General features: G+C 49.0%; 1 protein-coding gene across 6 annotated transcripts in view; it reads right to left on the bottom strand.

The window, feature by feature from the left end:
- LOC135896277 (transmembrane protein 50A) overlaps positions 1-17,105 on the bottom strand; it is a 251,652-nt gene that overhangs the window by 118,840 nt on the left and 115,707 nt on the right. For all 6 annotated transcript variants that reach the window (XM_065424637.1, XM_065424635.1, XM_065424639.1 and 3 more), the window contains one exon: positions 16,830-16,922. In XM_065424637.1, the coding sequence (XP_065280709.1) occupies positions 16,830-16,922 (93 nt within the window). The remainder of the gene's footprint in view (positions 1-16,829; positions 16,923-17,105) is intronic.

Here is a 17,105-nt window from a genome sequence, read left to right as displayed (position 1 = left end):
CAAATATGAGCTATTTCTATCAACTGATAGGAGGCCGAATGGCATGCGCACATATTCAAACATGCCAAAAGGGGTAATGATTGCAGTTTTAGGAATGTCAGAAGGCTCGACAGGAATCTGATGTGTGGGGATGCGCGACCCTCGCGCCTCCCCTGATGTTTTTCCCGCATAGCGCGTCTCCTGTGATCCCGCGTGGCCTGCGTGACAGCGCGGCCGATGTGGTTGAAGTGCAGTCCGAGAGATGGCGCTAGTGTTGCGCGGCTGCGGGGTTACCCTCGGCGGGAGAGACAAGGCGCGCTCTCTTGGGTTCGAGACAGCGGGCGGGACAGACGTGCCGTGCCGCACGTGCAGCGGCCCTCTTTCCCGGCGGGTCGGCGCGCGGCGGGGGACGACTCCCGCGTGCGCGCCGGCCGATGCTTCGGCGAGACCCTCTCGCCTGGCCGCCTTCGAACGTGCCACGATTCGCGTGACTATACACGCGAACGACCAGGCGTTGGGATCCAGCATGGAGCGAACACGCTCGCGAGGACGCGGTGAGTCGGACTTCTAGATTTGTCGCGCGCCCATCGGCATGTTTTGTGGATAGCAACTCGGCTAGCAGGCATTGATGTATGAAAGGTGCAATAAATGCCCTTGTGATTGTTTGCACTACTGTGTTGTCGTTCCTTTGTCCCAAGAGTACGGTGGGAGAATCCCCCATCAGACCCCACATCTGGCGCCCAATGTGGGGCTCTTGGGGCATCGGACGATAGTTTTAACAGTTTTGCTTCATTCGAGACCTTTGTTCGAACCGAAGCGTAGGCCTAGCGTGAATTTTGATCGCTAGCGTCGGCGGCGTGCTTTCTTGAGCGAGGTGACGGTGGCTGTAGTGTGTTGGAACACGTCAACATGCTAAGCCTTTTCGCAAGTGTTTTTTTTAATTGCATTCGTCGGTACGAGAGCCACGTGGTCTGCATCCTGGGAGAGCGGGGCTGAGCGCCCGCGGAGCAATGGCAAGCCTGAAGCGAGTGAATACGGAAGCCTCGTGGGTGGTCCGAATTTCCTATGTAAATAGCTTCTTCTATATCTGACTCGGATGAAGTCGCGGCTCTGGGAGCCGGGTGGCCGCGGGCCACGGGTGCCACTACGGGCTGACTGGTATTGCGGCCTGGCACCGGGCGCTCCGACACCGTCTGGGACGGTGGGTGCCGTCAACTCGGATGCTGTGTGCACCGAGCAGAGTAGGACCACCTCACAGAGCTGACGTCTCCTCGCGGCTGCCGGTTTTGCGCCCATTTTGGGTGTTGTTTGTTGGATGCCGGTTGTTGTCAGAGTAGCGACGCTTTAGGCCTAAGGCTTCACGAAGCTGCCTGTCGCACGTGGAGGGACACAACCCGGTGGACCGTGGCGTTGAGGTGTTGCAAGTTGCTTCCCTCATTCTATTTAACCTCGCACGAATTGCAATTACTCGTTCGACTCAAGAAAGCGAGCTTCGTTCACGTGAACTTAGCATCTGAGTAGCTGCCCGATCTTTTGCTAGCCGAGTTGAACATCGTACCACGTGGGCGATACGCATGCAGAGTTCCTCTCCCTTGCACTACTTTAGTGTTTGCCGAGTGTGTTGAGTTTAAACAGCGTGATTGGAGTCACCCCTGGCTTGCTGTCACCTGCACGTCGCCTGCGCTGCTGCCCCGGACTACGATCGAGCCACCCCGGGCGATGGTGATGCTGTGGCCAGTTCGGCGCAGCGACTTCGGCGGCCTCCTGTATACAGCTCACAACCCTCGGCGGCGGACAAAAGAGCCGGCGGTCACCGACAGCTACGGCGGCTCTTCCCAGCAGGGCGCGTCGGCGCGAGCGACGCTTGCTCGTACCGGCTACTGCGTCGGCGACTCCGGAGTCCTGGCCTGGCATCGTGCCGTCGAGCCTGCAAAGCCGCTGCTGTGACCGGCGGACGCCAGCGGTGCACCCAAGGACAGTCGGCTCGCATGCTATGGACAGCGTGTGGACATTTCCTCAGCGCGACCACTGTTGCATGTACTATCTTGTTCGCGAAACACGGGTTAATGTTAGACCGTGTCACGTGTTTTGCCGGAATAAGAAGTGATTTAAGGTTGGGGGGATGTGGGGATGCGCGACCCTCGCGCCTCCCCTGATGTTTTTCCCGCATAGCACGTCTCCTGTGATCCCGCGTGGCCTGCGTGATGTCAGCGCGGCCGATGTGGTTGAAGCGCAGTCCGAGAGATGGCGCTAGTGTTGCGCGGCTGCGGGGTTACCCTCGGCGGGAGAGACAAGGCGCGCTCTCTTGGGTTCGAGACAGCGGGCGGGACAGACGTGCCGTGCCGCACGTGCAGCGGCCCTCTTTCCTGGCGGGTCGGCGTGCGGCGGGGGACGACTCCCGCGTGCGCGCCGGCCGATGCTTCGGCGAGACCCTCTCGCCTGGCCGCCTTCGAACGCGCTACGATTCGCGTGACTATACACGCGAACGACCAGGCGTTGGGATCCAGCATGGAGCGAACACGCTCGTGAGGACGCGGTGAGTCGGACTTCTAGATTTCGGCATCGGCATGTTTTGTGGATAGCAACTCGGCTAGCAGGCATCGATGTATGAAAGGTGCAATAAATGCCCTTGTGATTGTTTGCACTACTGTGTTGTCGTTCCTTTGTCCCAAGAGTACGGTGGGAGAATCCCCCATCAGACCCCACAGATGGTAAGCTTTTACTAGATCCACCTTGGTAAATATGCAGCCCCATAGGTCGGCCAGTGCGGGAGAATACTCACTCACATTCAACCACCATAATTTTTCCAGGCCCTGCACTCACTCACATTCACGTTCATTTCCACTCACACTCACAAGCGCCCACTCACGCTCGCACTCACCTCCACTCACACTCACTGGCACTCGCATTCACAAGCGTCCACTCACACTCGCACTCACCTCCACTCACACTCACTGGCACTTGCACTCACCTCCGCTCACACTCACTTGTGCTCACCTGCACTTGCACTCACCACCACTCACACTCACTGGCACTCGCACTCACGCCTTTTAAATGAGTGCGAGTGAATCTGAGTGAGTGCACTCATGACTGAGTGTGCTACCCTCTGCAGCTCACAATTCATGTATATTCATACCCAAGCTTCCAGTTTAGCACCTATCACATCTGGAGTGTGAGAAGGCAGTGTTTTGGACCCAGTTTTATTTTTAATATACAAAACATATCTTCCCGATTACATGGTAACATCCATCTATTCACTGACAATTGTTTTTCGTACTGCGAAATTAATTGCAATGATGATTGTAATGATGATCACCATCATATACAAAATTCTACCTTTTCTTGGTATCAGGAGTGGCAGATGACTCAAAATGCCCAAAGATAAGTAATGCTAACAGTAAGTAGAAAGAAAGAGATATCTGATTTTACCTACATTATTAATGATACACCTCTCACTTGTGAATTTCAGGGTAAATATTTAGGTGTCACTTTAACACGCGCTCTCCAACGGGAAACCCATGTTAACAACATGAGCTTAATCTCAAGGGGAAATCCATGTATATGCTGAGCACCAAAGCGACTCATCTTTCTGAGAAAATGCCTTCGTCTTGTGCGAGCAGATACAAATCTGCGGGCCTACAACATGCCTGTTCGACCAGTGCTGGAGTATGCATGTATTGTTTGATTTACGTACACAAAATAACTCATAAGAGGGGGTGCAGAGGAAGGCAATAAGGTATATTTATAATAAATACAAGTTAGCGGATTAATCGACTGTATTATTAAAAAGAGCCGGTTTATTAACACTGCAAAGTAGGGCCAAACTAGCACGACTAAAATTTTTGTTTCAATTTATTCATGGTGACAAAACGATTGACACATCTGTACAAAATTATTCGAATCGTTCTAGGTCAACAGGCCACAAGCACTCTACAACACCTAATGAAAACCCCTTTAACTCAAATTCTTTGAGTCACACTCAATGGCACTAACTCACACTCGCACTCACTCACACTCACATTCACCTCCAGTCACACTCACTGGCACTCACGCCTTTGAAATGAGTGCAAGTGAGCGTGAGTGAGTGCGCCGACATTTGTGCAGTACCCTTGAAGCGATGCGGTGAAATCGTGGATGTGAGGTATAGGGTACCTATCGGGAATCATCACTTTGTTTAAGGCGCGGTAATCGCCACATGGTCGCCAATCGCCCGTGTTCTCGGGCGCCTTGTTAAAGCAGATGACCAAGGGCTAGCAGGACAAACGAAGCCCAACTCTAGCATGTGTCTGGATTCTCACTTTGCAATTTTCAGACGGTCTGGTTCTAAGCGGCGAGGTCGGGCGTATACTGGTGGTCCTTTAGTCACGATGTGGTGCGTGACATTGTGCACTACTGGATGATCTGGAAATTCAAGCAGGATGGTCGACCACAGTTTCGGTACCTGGGTGGGTGTGTGTGCAAAGGTGGTGCAGACGTGGTGATACCTTGTACGAACATGTTTGTTGAGGATTCAAGAAGACAGCAGTTGCAAAGGTTGACGAGAAGGTTAAACTTCCATGGAAAATCAGCACTGATGATTGGCCCGCAGACGTCAGCGACAGTGAATGGCCATAGAAAAGGGTGTCTCAGACCAAGGTCAAGAGTGACAGATTTCTGGCCGTACGTTTTAATGTTGGAACCGTTGAAGGCAGTGAGAAAAGACGTGTCATGGCGATGTCTTCTGTGGTCTTGACAAGTAGGGGGAATGACACAAATTTCCGCAGCAGTGTCTACAAGATAACAAACTTTCCTGACACGGCCGGTGACACAGAAGGTGATGTCGGTGGCTTGCTTAATGTAGAGCCAGTAACACTAGCCGTCATCAGTGACTGGCCCGACCATTTCCCGGAAAATTGCACTGCCATACGCGAATGCCATATCTGGTGCAATACCAACCAATAAAGGAAGATGGAGGGCGTGACATGCTTTGGTCATGCGAGCGATGCCACTTCTGATGGTTATTAGTGCGAAAGCATAAGCCAGCCAAGTGGTTAGTTTGTTCCTCTACTTGCGCAGCAAAGTCCGTCATCCGTCGTCAAAGTGCTGCTGTAATTGGAGTTGTGTCGCAACGGGTGCATTACAATGGTCAACAGTGAATGTCACAGGATGGAAAGAATCCATAATCTGGTATGCCATCGTCGCTAAGGCCTCGACAGACATCGTAGTAGGTGAGTTACATAAAATCATGCTTACCTGGTTCGGCAGACGCTGTAAGAAGAGCTCCCGAAGCATTTTCAAGTCTGATAATGATGGACTGGACTGGTTCCCAGGAGTTGGGTCATGCGGCAAAGCAGCTCAGTCGGTTTTCTGTCACCAAGTTCCTCTGATGAGAGGAGCTGTTGAATCCGTCGTGACTCAGAACCGGTGGTATGCCTTAGTAACTCCCGCTTAAGGATATCGTACTGATCATTGGGCGGAGGAGCTAGCAAAACTGTCGCAGACCAAAGCTGCAGTGGTCTGGTTAAGTGCACTCACGACATTGTCGTACTTGGCAGCCTGAGATAAGACCAGGTGACGGCGAAACTGCGCCTCGGCGTGGAGAAACCAGAGTTCACAGTTCGAAGGTCAGAAATCGGTAAGTTTCAGTGCGACGGCGGAAGATGTTCCGTTTTCTTCGAGGCCTTGTTGTTCAGCGGCTGGTTCCATGGCATCGCGAAGAAACTTGGTAGATGTATACAGTTGTGATGTGGTAACGTGTTCGTGGTCACCAACTTATAGGAACAAAAGGGCAACAAAGAATTGTCATTTATTAAACAAATGACTGCGTTAATGTCGCAGCTACCATCGTAGAGCCTATATGCCTGATGGCACTCATACAGTCTCTTCTTCTTCTACCGCGGGGCTCTATGAGTACTGTCCACTACAGACGAATACATGTCTCGGAGCCCAATCGCCATGTTTCGCGCCCCCTCCCCTTAACACTCATGGTACTCTCATGACTCCCTTTTTCTGGCTCATTCAACACTGAAGCTGCAAGATATCAAGCCCGACATAAGAAGTTTCATAATAGCATTGCCATACCAGCAATCTTATATTACAGATGTCCCACTCTCCACGCTCATTCAGCCAGCATCACCGGTTCCATGACTGGTGCATGGTCGCCGGTCATTGCTCGCCATCCTGCTTGCCGATCATTGCCCGGTGGCCACCGCACCGTTGCCACCTGGACGGCCCTTGATTCCATGAACGTTTCCATTCGCTTGGTCTTGCGGCTGCCTTGGGAGCTACAGCCACGGCCACTCATCGGCAACTCACTGGAGCTGGTTCCTGAGCCGTTCCGGAGTCTTCTCCTTTCAGAGTGCTATCTATCATAATTTTCATCATCATCATTTATTTTTCCTTAAGGATCCCGTCGGGGTATTACATAGAGGGGGGTTACAGAAGATAAATATAGAAACAAAGATATGTTTACAATTTCTTACAAGACTCAACCAGTGGATTCGTATTAAAACAAACAGCAATAACAACAACAAAAAAGCCAAGAGGCACACTGAATAGAATGCAAAAGCAAATCAGCAGAACAGTCACAATGTGAGGCGGCAATCGCAAAAGAATTAAGGCACAGTACGGTCATCATAAGGTTAGGGTTTGAGGTGATCAGTAAGCAGCTGCTTGAAGATAATGGGGTTGCGCTCATTGACAACTCTATCTATCTGGTATCTGGTAACTTATCTGTAATATTAGACTGGAAATTGCTTTCATGCCTTTTAGTATCTTAGCAGTGATGTTATCTGGCCCGGGGGCACTAGAAATCTTTAGGTTATCAATAAGTTTCATAATGCCTTGAGAATTAATCGTAATGCGAAACATGAGGGGGAAAACTGTGGCTGGGCAAATCAAAGTCCTTCAGTGCAGGCTCACGAGTGATAACAGAAGAAAAATATGAGTTCATTACGTCTGACCGCTGATCAAGCGGCCCATTTGAACTATCAGGATAATTCAAGGAAATGTTATTGGAGCTATTGTTTGGTTTCAGAATATTCCAAAATTTTTTTGGGTTGACACGTATGATTTTAGGCAAATCGTGGTGGAAGAACTTCTTTTTGGATTGTCTCAAAGTGCTACTGTATTTGCGCAGGCATTTGAAGTACTTGTCCCACTTTGAACAAGATTTAGAGCGTTTCGCATCACGAAACAGACGTTTTTTCCTTCCCGACAGCCTCCGAAGTGTGTTAGAAAACCAGGGTTTTCCTAAATCACCGAGAATGCGAACAAGAGGCACATGTCTCTCAACAAGCCATAATAATTTATTCTTAAATAGCAACCAGTTTTTATCTACTGTACGAGAAGGAGCAGTCTCAGAAAAAAAATTTGAAAAAGTGTTCAGTTCAGTGATAATTTTGCTAAAATCTGCTTTGTTGTAGTCCCTAATGTATTTGGTCGAGGGCTGTCTAAAAGGAACTGGGATGCAGAGATTAAATAGCAGTAATTTGTGGTCGCTTAGACCAGCATCAGATGATAGCAATATTATTATATTGCGGTTAGAAACAAGGACAAATGTTCTAGAATGTTCTCCCCACAGGTTGCCACAATAACCATCTGAGTAAAGTTGAATGTAAGGTGGGGATGTAATCCATCCAAGCAGCCTGCTGTCTATATGCCAGAGGAAGCCCGCATACTCTGTTCCTTATGCTGCGTGCCAGAGATCTCCCAAAGCGCTCATCAAGCAGGGTCTCTCCACCGGGCCCGACATGCTGCAGCTGTGCTTTACAATCCTGGCCTTCAGCCGCCAGGTCCCGGCACCGTGGAGGCTGCTATTGCTTTGCCCCGGTCCCTGCGCCCCCACCTTCTTCATGACGAGGTCTTAGATGCACCCCAGGAACATCCGCCAAGTGCAGAGGCACTGGCTCCACTGGACCTCCAAGCGCCCTTCGAGGACTTCATCTCCCTCGACATGGACCCGTGATCAGCAGGGGAGGGGGCAGTATGGGTACACCAGCCGCATGGCAGCATGGCGGTGCCGCCATCATTATCATCGGAGCGGGGCTCATGTGCCCAGGTCATGCGCATGAAGCATGGGGAGCGGCGATCAGGAAGCTGGGTCTCAAATGGTCTGGGCTCCGAACAGTAAAGTTTGTCCTTTGCATGTTTCCTGCACTCTGTGTCGTCTCTGAGAGTCTCAGCTGGCCACTGGCTCTGAAGCCCTGACAAGACGCAGAAAATAGCGACTTTTTTTGCAACTCAGTCACCATTATTACTCATGCAAACATGTGATTACACTGCGCACAGACCGCTGTGCATAGGTGGGATGCTGCGCACATTTTATATGGATTTGGATTGCAGTAGCATGGACAAAGCAGCGATGGAGGATAGGTGGCATGAAACAACTTGGTCGTTTAGTTTTATAGTGAACCACACATCTTCATTATTCTCTTGGGATGCAGTGCCACCACACACCGTATTTACTCAAATCTAATGCGCAACCTTTTTCAGATAAAACGGCTCCAAAAATTGCATGCACGTTAGAATCGAGTACGACGCTAAATCTGCGTTACCATATCGCCATCGGCATTCGAAAAATGCCGTAGCTGCCGTAGCTTTCTCCATGTGCATACCTCCATGTTGTACATGTAACCAGGCGCTGGTGTAACCTAGTCTAGCGCCTGTCTTCCTGTTTTCTGCATTTATTCAATCAGCATGGAAGCCCCGCACAACACGTAAGAAACTCTGGGCAGTGACCACTGCATACTTTGCACCACATTGAACGTTACGCATGCACGCCACCCGATAAAGAAGACAACACTCACAGATTGGACAGCTTTTCGCAAAGAGCAAGCGGATGACTCATCAACGGGTATTACAAATCTTGAGCAGTGGGTACGAGAGCTCCAACAAGACGTAGACAGACATTCAAAACCTGTCACACTCACCACAGACATACCGGCCGTAGACCCACACCTTCTTCACCTCTGGGAAGCACGTCGAGGCCTTGTTAGGAAATGGAAGCGTCGAAAACATAATAGTAAACTGAAACTACTATAGCGGAACTCCCGGCAACCGTGGAATTTTATGCTGAGGAGATCACCCATCACAACTGGCGACAACTATGCAACAAGTTGCAGGGCAATCTTAGCAGGGGCCAAAACATGGTCGCTGCTACGCCATCTTCTTGGCCCCACACAAAGCAAGGCAATTAGCCAGCAAACAATCCAACGTATCCTCCACAACCATCCGGGTTCTGATGACAAAATCCTGGAGCAGTTGTGAACGCGGTACATAGGCGATTTCAAACCTGCAAGAGGACAACCTCCAATGCACAGCGGGAGCGACAATTACGACCTCGACAAGCCGATCACTATCACTGAGGTACAAGCACTCCATGCACTCACACGAAACACCACCCCAGGCAAGGACAAAATAAATAACAAGCTCCTACGCAATCTGGGTGATGGCACCATTCAATCTCTTATTGACCTTTTTAATCATCACTGGGAAGCGGGTACGCTACCAGCAGACTGGAAGCACACGGACATCATACTCATTCCAAGGCCAGGCAAGCTCTCCAGCTTAGAAAATATGAGACCAATCTCACTGACTTCATGCCTAGGCAAGCTTCTGGAACATGTCATTCTGAACCGACTTCAACCTTACCTAGAATCTAGCGACCTCTTTCCCAAAACAATGTTCGGATTCCGGCCCCACCTTTCTACCCACAACATCCTTCTTCAGCTGAAGGAACAAGTTCTTGAACACATCTCTTCACGAAACACCAGTGCGATTCTAGCACTCGATCTCAAAGGCACTTTCGACAATGTGGCTCACCATACCATCCTTACAAACCTAAGTCTCACGAACAGTGGTCGTAATACTTACAATTACACACGCACCTTTCTAAGCAACCGCACAGCCACAACAGGCATTGGCTCACTCAGAACCTCCGACGTTACCTACCCGCAACAAAGGAACCCCACAAGGTGCTGTTCTATCACCCAACTTTTTCAACATTGCTATGATAAAATTACCTGACAAACTCAACGCAATACCACGAATCAGGCATGCAATATACGCCGATGATATCACTATCTGGACCATCACTGGTTCCGAAGGAGAGAAACAAGGCGCCCGTTAACAAGCGACCGACGTCATCCACCAATAAACAAGAACAAGTGGTGTCCGGTGCTCCCCCAAGAAGTTAGAACTATTCGTCGTTCGACAGAAATCGCGGAGAAAACTCATTGAAATACCCCACATCACACTCACCCTCGACGACAAAGAAATACCCACAGTAAACCGCGCCCGCATTCTCGGCCTCCGCATACAACAGGACGGCGGAGGCACATACACCATCCAACGTCTCAAGCAGACCACCTTCCAAATCATGCGAATGGTCAGCCGCATCACCACCAAACAATACGGACTGAAAGAAGACGACATAATACAGCTCATCCAGGCCCTGATAATCAGCCCCATTGCCTACACTGCCCCATACTTGCCCCTTACTCCCTAGGAGATAAATCAATTAAACGACCTTCGGAAAGCCTACAAGCAAGCGCTTGGCCTACCACCAGGAACGGCGACACTCAAGCTTGAAGCCCTAGGAGTCCATAATACTATAAGAGAAATTATAGATGCCCACCCCACAAGCCAACGCGAACGACTAGCCCTTACACCAACAGGAAGAGCAGTCTTAACGCGCCTGGGCTACCCCACACACGGCAAAGGCCACGAACAAGCTATTCATCTGGCCCCCACCTTCCGGGAGCCCATCAAAGTAGCCCCTATCCCCAGAAGCATGCACCCGGAACATCATCCTGATCGTCGCCAATCTCGTGCAAAAACTCTACAGACAAAATATGGCAGCCTCCCCACCACACTATACACGGATGGCGCGTAGTACCCTGAAACAGCAGCCATGATGGCCAGCATTGTCTACCATAACCTTCAAGAGGTGGTCTCGGTGACGGTCTGCACTGCCAGCGCCCTCGTAGCGGAGGAGACAGCCATGCCTTGGCCATCACCTCTAGTCTGACCAACGAGTACGTCACATTTATTACTGACTCCCAGGCAGCTTGTCATAGCTACGCGAGAGGCAAAATATCTTCAATCGCCCACCAACTCCTCAAACAAGCCTCCCAATTCCCGGATGTTGAAGTAGTGTGGACTCCAGGACACGAGTCCCTCCGTGGAAATCAGCGTGCGCACACTGTAGCCCGAGCTCATGCCTCCCGGGCGCCACAAGAGAGGGTTACGGCCGCATCTATGGAGCCTGTACCTTTACAGTACGATGCCATACTACAACACCACAGACTGAACAGATGACAATACCCCCCTCCACACGAGACCCTCTCATGTGAAGACGCCGTAACATGACGACAACTACAAGCCAATACATACCCCCATTTAAGCAGACTACACGCAACACACCCCACACTATACTCACACAAATGTCCCCATTGTAACGACTACGCCTCCCTATTTCACACCACATGGGCGGGCCCCAACATGAAGGCAGCCCCACAAATACCCAACCCCACACCCAAGCAATGGGAGGCTGCGCTGACTAGTTCGAACCCTCGTAACCAGCAACAACTGGCGTGGCGGGCCCGGGAGACAGCAAGAGCCGCGGGAGCCCTGGACTAAGGGCGCCTCCCGCACAAGCAGAAAGACACCTGCTTGTCCTTTCCTTTGTTTTTTAAATATATGTTTCTCCTCCTCCTCTGACTGCGAAGACACACCGAGTCCACCACGATGCCACATTTAAAAGGAAAGTTATGTGCGCGGAGACGGACGGAAATCGGGCCGCATCACGGGCGTTCAGAGTTCCCAAACTTGCGTGTTGGACTGGCACAAACAGAAGGAGAATATTTTCGCCAGCAAAGCAACAAGGAAGGGTTTTAGTGGACCAAAGCAGGGCCGCTTCGCCAAAATAGAAGAGCTGCTAGCAGAACACGTGCAAGAGCAGCAAGCGGCACAGTGGCCTGTGACGACCGATCTGCTCAAAGTACGGGTGATGCAGTTAACCCTACAGAAAGGGCTAATGCGGAGTGACTTCAAAGCGAGCAGGTGCAGGCTATCAAATTTTATGAAAAGAAAAGGCTTTTCTCTTCGAAGGCGAGAGTGGTATGCCAAAAATTAACGGAAGAATAAGAAGAGAAATTGCACAGTTTTAAGCGGTACAATTTGAAGTTGTGCCATAGAAACGGCTGCCACTTCGGACAAATTCGAAATGCCAATCAGACGCCGTTCTACTTTGACAAGCCTGCCACCACAACCGTTAAAAATATGGGGGCAAAGCAAGTGCACGTTTTGTGTTCTGGCTACGAAAAAATGAGAGTCACCGCAATGCTTTGTTGCACTGCGGATGGGCACAAGCTGCCCCGTACCTTTCTTCAGATGCAAGATGCTCCTGAAAGGAATCGTGTTTCCAAGGGGCATGATTGTGCCCGCAAATGAAAAAGGTTGGATGACCACGGACTTGGTCGCTGACTGGATCGATAACGTTTGGCGGATGAGACCCGGTGGCATTTTGGGTCTGCGTGCGATGCTTGTGCTCAACACATTCAGGTGCCACCTTGACCAGCGCATAAAGGACAAGCTGGCTGCATGCAACACCGACCTTGCCGTGATACCCGGCAGCATGACATCGCTGCTCGATGTTTGTTTGAACAAGCGAGTGAAAGATAGAATTCGGGTGCTCTACACCGAATGGCTTGTCAGTGGCTGCCACAAATTCACACCCGTCAATAAAATGAAGTGTGCCTCGCTGCAGGACTTTGCTGGATGGGTGAAAGATGCATGGTGCACGATACTGTCTGCCATAGTCAACAAGGCCTTTAAAAAGAGCAGGATTTCGAATGCCATGGACGGCACCGAGGATGAAATGCTTTGGTCTGTTGATAGCGATAAGGAGTTGTCTGATAGCGACGACGAGTGATATCTATTGCCCCACGCGACTCGTACCGGTGCAGTGAAAATCTTGGCGGCAAGGTACACTAGAGGATAGACATTTGGGCAAGTTAGCACAGTAACATGATCTTGGCTAGTAGCGCGAAGTGAACACAGACACAATCACCTATATATATGTTTGCAATCACCTATATATATGTTCTTCGTTTTAATAAAAATTTTGTTGAGAGTTAGCGCTCGTCCTGTCTGTTCCTTTCTGTGTCTGTGTTCACTTCGCGCTACTAGCCAAGATCATGGCAAGGTACACCACTTCCATTGGCGTCTTTATTCATCGCTACTTTAGTGTATTGGGAATAAATCTGTTTTTTCCAAATGAAAAAAAATAGCAATTTAATGTGAAAGCACGAGGTGTGCGGTATTGTACTCTTTTTTATTTTATTTTTGTCATGGAAAACGGGTGCATGTTACAATCGAGGGCCCATTAGAATCGAGTAAATAAGGTAAGTCTCAGCCTTCACTTCGCACTGGCACCTCTTTTAGCAAACTACCTCTAGTGTACACCTTGCAATACACGTCAGACAAGGAGTGACCAAACATGACTACTTTTTCCGACTGTACCTCGATTTTTGCAGTCAGCAGAGACGTGCAGTAGTAGTAGACAAAGCCGTCGTTGCCTGGGAAGTGGTGCAGCACTCCCAAGCGTGGAGGGAAGTCTTAAGCAGCCAAATTATTCTGCATACGTGTTAGCTTGCAGATCCTCTGAGTTTTCTTCTAGACACGCTTCCAGAAGCTGTGCACACTCTGCAAGCCTTTCCGTCGAGTGTTCAGAGCAGACACCAACCGTACCACCACTGGTACAAGAACATAGCTTCTTTTCGACTGGAACACTTCCCAGCCGTTTTCCCTTTCAAGGTGGTCTTTCTCGCGGCTTCTTCTTCGTCAAGCACAATGCCAAATTAGGCAGGATTGTAGGTACAGCGTCCTCTCTCAAGCAAGGTTTTTCACGTGGAGTAAGCATTTTCTTCCCTTCAATTAGGTGCACATAGTCCATTAGCACCTGCTCCAGCTCAAAGTGCAGTTCACAGACCCCACATGTGTCGTCCAGAGCTTTGTCCACTCAATGCAGATTATTTTGCCCTTGCTTCCTGAGTGCTGTACCCTTCAAAACGTCAAACTTCCGTGCTTTCCGTGCCGCCCTTCCTGTAGACATAACCTGTCTGACAGCCTGGCACAAAACAATGATTTTGCCGTCGGGGCGGCATTTTGGTCATGCAAGACAGTCACTGGTTGTCAGGCCACATCACTGTCCGTAGAAAAGCCTTCGGCAGATTTAGGATGCAGCGCATGATGGTTTCTCGAAAGAAACAAAGCTCCGCACACTCCAAAGGCAATTGCCAACTGTGGAGAGGACCCAATGCTTGCTACATTGAAGGCGGCAGTGGCACCGCATCGCGGAGGCACGCAGAAGCACAATCCAGAAACGTAGCCAACATCACCATAATGCATGGCGCCAGCCAACGAGTGAGCTCACTGCCCTCTCTCAGCTCACTTTACTGCTGGTAGTGGAACATCGAGCAGGCCCAGTGCTGCTCGATGAGATGGAGTAGTGCTGCGCTCCACAAAGACCAAAGAGGGGCTGCGGGACGAAAACATGCCGATGGCAGTTCTGTGTGCACTTGGTGGAAGATTCTGTGGATGTGGTGACCGCATGATGGTTGTGTGCATGCGTGAAATGTAGTGTGCATTTTTGTGCTTTCTGTGCATGCCAGTCAACTCTGGTGCTCTTGTTTTGTTTTCTTTCTTTCTTTCTTCTTTTTTTTACAAGGCCACGTTTTGCTGGGTGTTACTTATGCAGATGCAGTTAGTCTGCAATGACTCCCTTCGAATTGTGCCCAACTTCAACTGTCTTTTAGGTGCAAATATGAAGCTACAACCCTCTGTAGCTTCATGCTACAATCAGATATATGGCAATTTTCCCGATCATAAAACCTTCTTGACCTTGTGGGATTCCACAGAACTAATTTGCCACCACCACCACCACCATCATCATCATCAGATACATACTGTATTTACTTGCATAATGATCGCACCCCTCGATTTTGTAGTCAAATTTCGATTTTTTTTTCTTTCCCGTGTAATGATCACACCCCGACTTGCCAGAGCGATATGTCGTGTGCCAAGTCTAGCTAATGATGATCACGCTTACCATCTGTTGAATACTGTCAAATGCTACGCGAACGATTCTTCAAGACATACCAAGCAGTCTGCATGCATGAAACATCCTGAAGCAGATGCCCCATTTTATTCCCTTCATCACTTTCCACACTTATATGGAAAAAAAAAAAAAGCTGCAACCAAACTTGCCTTGGCTTTATTATTTGTAGGATTTATAATGGTTGTGGTCAACAACAACAACAAATAAGGTGCCTTTCAATTCTTCTCGTTTGCACTCGTGGGCATGCAACAAATAGCGAGCGGAAACGATAGTAGCCACGTTTACACTGATACGTTAGAAGTGTATCCTATTCAAATGCCTGCGCTTGTAATACAGCTAAGATATTATCTCACCCTTAGTGGAAACGTGCCACATTAGGATAGTAGTGAAGACAAATGCCAGAGTTTCCACAGCATACCTGCCATGTGTTTCTATGTCACTGGCAGCTAAGCACGCCCATCTCTGTTTCTGTCCCCTCAAAGTGGACATAGCTAGGTTATTGCCAGAGACTAGCCGATATTAATGATATTATTCATTACTGATATGGAAGAAACTGTTTGAATGCGCGTAATGTACTCACGAAAAGAAAAAAAAATCGCATTCGGCACGTTCGGCTCGCTCTGCCATCCGTTTTTGCCTTGATGTCTCGCATTGTTACAGCAGCGGCCGCTTATTTGTTTACCTGTTGTCATCCCACAGCAAATGTTGGATAAAAAAAATTGTTCTTCTCGCGAGAAATTTAACCTGCGTAATGATCGCACCCCTGAATTTGAGGCAATTTTTTTGAGAAAGAAGTGCAATTATTATGCGAATAGATATGGTATGTTGCATGTGTGGCTGCCCTGATTGTATGAAAGCAGTGAAGTTCCTGCTCTTTCCCATCAGTGGCCGAACAATGTGTTGCACACTGCATTCACACACGTGTATTTTCTGTGGTTGACTTTTTTTCATTAAGGATCCACTTATTTTCCTCATTTTTCGCACTGCACCTTCCTTCCCACAAGGGGGATGCATTTTAGCAAGGCTTAAAGGCAAGTTGGCTTCGCAACAACCTCCTGAATGGCAAGAACACTTTGAAGCATAGGGAATGGAATGAACAGAAAATGGAATGTTTTGCATGTGGTCTCATACCCTAACTACTGCACAGTAGAAACTGCCTTTCAGAAAGTTGCTCATTTGCCAAGCAATGCTCTATGACACTGCACAAGAAAAAACAAAAAAAGGAAATTGTGCAACAATTAAAAAATGTGTCCTGTGTTATCATGCTGTATATCCACTGTAGAGATAGCCACCTATTCTGGCAGGCACCATGCTTTATTCAATTCTTAGAGTTTGCATGTTACTGTTACATGAGTGTTGTTTTTCTTTACTGCATACTGCTGGCTGTGATGACCTGCAACTCAACAATAATCCTGCCAGTCCTGAATGCACATACCAAGCAGCCTTTCTTGCCCAATGGGTCTGACAAGGAAGGCAAGTTGAGCACAAATACTGATTAGCACGTCTCTTATCTGCTTATTTTACAAACTTCATAACAAGAAGTCTATCAGGACAAAAAAAGAAAGAGGAAAGAAAGCTGAAACCACAAAGTCTGCATGCAGAGCCCCAGTCTAATGGCAGTTGACACACAAGAGTTTTAATAAACGAATGACTAAAGCTTGCAAAAGCTGAACCATGACCACATCAAAGAGGGCATTACACCAGTGCCAGCAGGGCTGTGACACGCATGGCAGCCTATGTCACCACTGACCTTGTGTCACGTAATCACCAAACAAGATCCAGCACGATGCGATGAGTGAGCCAAAGCCAAGGGCGAATCCAAGGAACAGCCACACCCGAGCACCTGCACAGTGATACAGCATATTAGTAGTTTCTATCGTATCTATGTCTCCTATCTGGCGGAGCATGGGCTTCACAACTACGGCACGTGCGATGTCACCAATATCTGTGTCCCACAGGAAATGGGGTGGTGAGGGAACACACCCTCTCCCACTTTCATGTATACGTATATCATGGCTGTTCAATA

This window comes from Dermacentor albipictus, chromosome 4 (assembly GCF_038994185.2).
Source record: "Dermacentor albipictus isolate Rhodes 1998 colony chromosome 4, USDA_Dalb.pri_finalv2, whole genome shotgun sequence".
NCBI lineage: Eukaryota > Metazoa > Arthropoda > Arachnida > Ixodida > Ixodidae > Dermacentor > Dermacentor albipictus.
This window is presented reverse-complemented; position numbering and strand designations above follow the sequence as displayed.